We start from the raw sequence: 6000 nt of genomic DNA on the forward strand, positions 1-6000 counted from the left end.
AGCCTAAAACAAGCTTACACCTTTGTGTGATCTTCAGAGGTCAAATTTGGCAGTGTTCAAGGTCATATCCGAACGTAAAATTTTTCGCTCTTTTCATTTCTGGGGTCAAAAGTATAGGGTCCCGTTTAAAAAAATTGACCTGACCTTGAAATGACCTTCAAGGTCATTGTTAAGGTCAAATCTAATGTCACCGTCAGATAGCTAGGAAAAAATCATAAAAACCCAGTACTTCGCATTTTTTCTAGGACTCATATTTTTTGAGTTATTCTGCTCTTCCGGGACTTTTATAACACCCTGTATATACAGGGTGGACCATTTTAACCTTTAATGGAGAATAACTCGACCGATGAGCGAAATAATGAAAAAAGTTTCATACAAAAGTTGTTGGACAAGGAGGGGGACGTATGACCATATCCTTGAATTTGACCTTGACTTTGACCTTAGGGGTTATTTGAAGGTCAAATAACATTTTTTAAATGGAATTGCCTATTTTCGTCCCCGGATTTGGAAAGAGCGGGAAATTTTAGAATAGGATATGGTATGATCGATAAGATCAAATGTCATGTTTTGAGGTCATTTCAAAGTCAAAAGGAACTTGTACGTGTATTCATGCGAAAATCGTATCTGTATATGGGGATTTCTAAATTATCTTCTACACTTAGCATTACCCAGAGACAACGACGTGGACGTGGTAGAATTCTGCCTCTTTCGGGGTGCTTGTTTAGAGTGAGTCCCCTTGCCTCTCACTATGCATACTTTGCTATTGTTAATCTAGCTCAAAAGGTTTTCGAAAGTTGCACCGTTAGCATTTATGCAATAATTGAGCCTTCTTTGGAAATGGGCCACTGTGCTGAGCAAGACATTTCTTGGAATCGCTTCACAAGCTCGTCTTATGCGATTTTCCATATCTTCTCTTGTTGTTGGTTCTTCTTTGAAAACAACTTCTTTCAAATAGCCCCAGAGATAAAAATCGAGTGACGTCAAATCAGGAGAACGAGGAGGCCATGCAATCGGACCCTCTCGACCAATCCATCGGTTCGGGTACCTTTCATCTAAAAACCTCCTGACTATACGTGCAAAGTGCGGTGGTGCACCATCCTGTTGGAAGAACATCCTTCGCCTGGTTTCCAAGTCTACGTTCTCCAACAAATGAGGCAATTGGTCTGTGAGCAAATCGAGGTACGTATTTACATTCACAGTACGTTCGAAAAAGAATGGACCGACCAAGTATCCATTAACAATCCCGCACCAGACATTGAGGCTCCAGCGGTGTTGATTGTCAATCGCTCTATGCCAGTGCGGATTGGTATCGGACCAATAATGGCAATTATGCCGGTTCAACTCCCCTGTGTTCTTGAACGTCGCTTCATCGGAAAACATCACAAATCTAAAAAAATTAGGGTCCCGATCGATCTGCTGTAAGGCCCACCGGCAGAACTCGAGGCGTCGATCAAAATCGGCAGGTAATAATGTTTGGGTCAAAGTGATATGATAAGCATGGTACTTCCGAGCTTTCAAAATCCGCAAGATTGTGGACTTCGGTATTCCTGTGGATACCTCCAGTCTACGGCTCGAAATATGAGGATCGAGATAGACCGATGCCAAAATAGTCAGCACTCGAACGTCATTCTCGTCATATTCGTGATGGCGACGTTGACGTGTCATTTGCCCAGTACGTGCCCTCGTGGTCAAATTTCTGATCGTCACGTTACACGGATGTCGTCTCCTCGGAAAGCGTTGAGCGTAAAGTGCTGCGGCATTCACATAGACACCTCGACATTCTCCTAAAATATAAATCATATCAACGATCTCATTGAGTGTATAATCTCCCATTTTAATCACACCAGATCTCTGCTTATTAATACTAAGAGACAAGCTGTATGATAATAATTGAGTTTTATTTCAATGAACAATATTTATTATACTAGCTTTATAATAATTATTGTTATAATTATTATTATCAATGTTATTTTTGGGCGGATAATGATAATAATAACAAAGATAACACTATTTTGTATTCTCAGCGAATAATTCCTTACGAGTGAAAAATGTGAGCATTACTCGGAAGCGACGTGGACATATTCTTCATAGTCTTTCTCTGCGTGCTCCTACCGGCCACATGTGAATGCCGCAGCACTTTACGCTCAGCGCTTTCCGAGGAGACGACATCCGTGTAACGTGACGATCAGAAATTTGACCACGAGGGCACGTACTGGGCAAATGACACGTCAACGTCGTCATCACGAATATGACGAGAATGACGTTCGAGTGCTGACTATTTTGGCATCGGTCTATCTCTATCCTCATATTTCGAGCCGTAGACTGGAGATATCCACAGGAATACCGAAGTCCACAATCTTGCGGATTTTGAAGGCTCGGAAGTACCATGCTTATCATATCACTTTGACCCAAACATTATTACCTGCCGATTTTGATCGACGCCTCGAGTTCTGCCGGTGGGCCTTACAGCAGATCGATCGGGACCCTAATTTTTTTAGATTTGTGATGTTTTCCGATGAAGCGACGTTCAAGAACACAGGGGAGTTGAACCGGCATAATTGCCATTATTGGTCCGATACCAATCCGCACTGGCATAGAGCGATTGACAATCAACACCGCTGGAGCCTCAATGTCTGGTGCGGGATTGTTAATGGATACTTGGTCGGTCCATTCTTTTTCGAACGTACTGTGAATGTAAATACGTACCTCGATTTGCTCACAGACCAATTGCCTCATTTGTTGGAGAACGTAGACTTGGAAACCAGGCGAAGGATGTTCTTCCAACAGGATGGTGCACCACCGCACTTTGCACGTATAGTCAGGAGGTTTTTAGATGAAAGGTACCCGAACCGATGGATTGGTCGAGAGGGTCCGATTGCATGGCCTCCTCGTTCTCCTGATTTGACGTCACTCGATTTTTATCTCTGGGGCTATTTGAAAGAAGTTGTTTTCAAAGAAGAACCAACAACAAGAGAAGATATGGAAAATCGCATAAGACGAGCTTGTGAAGCGATTCCAAGAAATGTCTTGCTCAGCACAGTGGCCCATTTCCAAAGAAGGCTCAATTATTGCATAAATGCTAACGGTGCAACTTTCGAAAACCTTTTGAGCTAGATTAACAATAGCAAAGTATGCATAGTGAGAGGCAAGGGGACTCACTCTAAACAAGCACCCCGAAAGAGGCAGAATTCTACCACGTCCACGTCGTTGTCTCTGGGTAATGCTAAGTGTAGAAGATAATTTAGAAATCCCCATATACAGATACGATTTTCGCATGAATACACGTACAAGTTCCTTTTGACTTTGAAATGACCTCAAAACATGACATTTGATCTTATCGATCATACCACATCCTATTCTAAAATTTCCCGCTCTTTCCAAATCCGGGGTCGAAAATAGGCAATTCCATTTAAAAAATGTTATTTGACCTTCAAATAACCCCTAAGGTCAAAGTCAAGGTCAAATTCGAGGATATGGTCATACGTCCCCCTCCTTGTCCAACAACTTTTGTATGAAACTTTTTTCATTATTTCGCTCACCGGTCGAGTTATTCTCCATTAAAGTTTAAAATGGTCCACCCTGTATAATATATATATATTGGGTTAAGTAAAAAGTTTTGAGCGTTTTTCGCTAGATGGCTTTGTGCCATCTAGCGAGAAACGCCATCTAGTGAGGTCATATCTCACGATGTATGATGTCGCATCTGGTCATTATATACTGCGACTTAAAGGTGACATAACGTTTTAAAAAAATTCGTTGACAATTTTGTGTTTGGTAAAGTCAGTTGTGTGTTAGAGTGTTCCAAAATGGAGGTAAAGAAAGAGAAAATTCGATACATTCTTCAGTACCACTACGACCAAAGGGAAAAAGCGAAGCAGGCGGGCAAAAAAATTTGTGCTGTTTATGGACCCAATACAGTATCGAATGCAACAGCAAAGCGGTGGTTGCAACAATTCCGTTCTGGTAATATGGACGTCGAAGTTGAGACACGCTCTGGTAGGCCAATTGTCGAAAATGTCGATAAAATCATGGAAATCGTCGAGTCGGACCGGCATGCGAGCACTTATTCCATTGCCCAGGAACTGAAGATTAGCCAGGAAACCGTATGGAACCATTTGCATAAGGCTGGTCTCAAGAAGAAGCTCGATGTATGGGTGTCACACGAATTGACGCAAAAGAACCTTTTGGACCGAATTTATGCCTGCGATTCTTTGCTAAAGCGTAACGAAAGCGACCCATTTTTGAAGCGAATGGTGACTGGCGATGAAAAATGGGTCACATACGAGAACAACAGGCGAAAAAGATCGTGATCCAAGCGCGGTGAGCCGGTCCAAATGATCGCCAAGCCCGGATTAACAGTCAAGAAGGTTTTACTGTGTGCTTGGTGGGATTGAAAGGGAATCATCCACTATGAGCTGCTCCCATCGGGCCATCATTCAATTCGGACCTACACTGTCAACAACTGACCAGATTGAAGCAGGCAATCGACGAAAAGCGGCCAGAATTGGCCAATAGGAAGGGTGTTGTGTTCCATCAAGACAATGCCAGGCCGCACACATCTTTGACGACGCGCCAGAAGCTCCGAGAGCTTGGATGGGAGGTTATATCGCACCCGCCGTATAGCCCAGACCTAACTCCAAGTTTACCTTTTCAAGCATTTGCAACATTTTCTTGATAGTACAAAACTGGCCTCAAGAGAGGCTTGTGAAAATGAGCTGGTCAAGTTTTTTACCAATAGAGACGAGGATTTCTTCAATCGCGGAATTATGAAATTGCCTTCAAAATGGACAAAAGTTATCGAACAAAACGGCGCATATTTGATCTAAATCCGATAATCCTAACTTTTTTAATTTCATCGTCGAAATAAAGAGAAAAAACGCTCAGAACTTTTTACTTCACCCAATATATGTAACATATATTGCTGGATTATTTATGAATTCCATAATTTAACGTAAAATCCTGATATAGGTGACAGCATATCAAGTCAGTACTCAGATGAAAATAACGGATTAAAATCAATCGTGTGAACTGGCTGTATTAATGATGGTAATATTTATCTCCTTCTATTCTGACGATTTCGTCATGTGCTAAAATGTTTAGTATATATTTGTCTTTTTTGTAATTAAATAATATTTTGCAATATTATTTTTTATAAATTTATATTATTTTTCATACTTTTTCTATTTTGTTGTGGTTTTGATATTTTACTATGTTTTTCTATTTAAACACTTTGTATATACTTTGTTATATATTGTTGCGCTCACTCTCGCACTCGCGCTTGCACTCAGGAAAACACTCTCGTAAGAATAACAAGCTTTACTATTTACAGCGCAGCTCACTCAAGCTTTAAACAAGAATAATTCTCTATTTGATAATTCTCAATTCTCTCGTCTATCCTCGATGACAGCTGGTCAGAGACTCTCAGTCAGCTGCTGTTTACTTCTTATCGATTTTTCGTCGTCCAGACAATCTGTTCAGTTGTCAAAATCAGATGCCAAAGGCTCACGGACAACGGACGCTGCCACAAACCTTGTGGCTCGGACACAACAATATTTAAACATCTATAACATCTATAATATATTTATAACACATCTATAACACAAAACACTTATAACACAACTCATCTATAATATAATATATCTATAACATAACATATACAGGGTGAGTCAATTAAAGTGTTACAAATTTATATCTTGGAAATGAATAATTTTAGAGAAAAATGTTTCAGACAAGAGTTATATTGTGTCAAATGGGATATAAGAAGGTATCATTGATTAGACCTTGATTAGCCATTTGAAGGTTACGTGAAGGTCACCAACAATTTTTCAAATGGAACGTCCTACTTTTTTTGGCATATTCTTATAACGTATTTCAAGAGCTTTCCAAAACATTACAACAAAGTTTTTTTGTTAAGTACATCCCGAGTTATGAAGCTTCAAAGTTGCAGTACCGCCGGCATTTGCATTATCCAAGGTGTACCGCGTGGAGGTGGCACGGTCG

General features: G+C 40.6%; 1 protein-coding gene across 1 annotated transcript; it reads left to right on the forward strand.

The window, feature by feature from the left end:
- The first annotated feature begins 3806 nt into the window (after nucleotides 1-3806).
- Nucleotides 3807-4310, forward strand: LOC105183641 (histone-lysine N-methyltransferase SETMAR-like). The gene has a single exon (XM_011141913.2). The coding sequence runs from the start codon at nucleotides 3807-3809 to the stop codon at nucleotides 4308-4310; it is 504 nt and encodes a 167-aa protein (XP_011140215.2).
- Nucleotides 4311-6000: the final 1690 nt, after the last annotated feature.

This window comes from Harpegnathos saltator, unplaced genomic scaffold (genome assembly GCF_003227715.2).
Source record: "Harpegnathos saltator strain DR-91 unplaced genomic scaffold, Hsal_v8.6 scaffold796, whole genome shotgun sequence".
Lineage (NCBI taxonomy): Eukaryota > Metazoa > Arthropoda > Insecta > Hymenoptera > Formicidae > Harpegnathos > Harpegnathos saltator.

Coding starts and splice junctions, on each gene's coding strand:
- LOC105183641 (XM_011141913.2), top strand. CDS start 3,807: ATGGAGGTAAAGAAAGAGAAAATTCGATACATTCTTCAGTACCACTAC.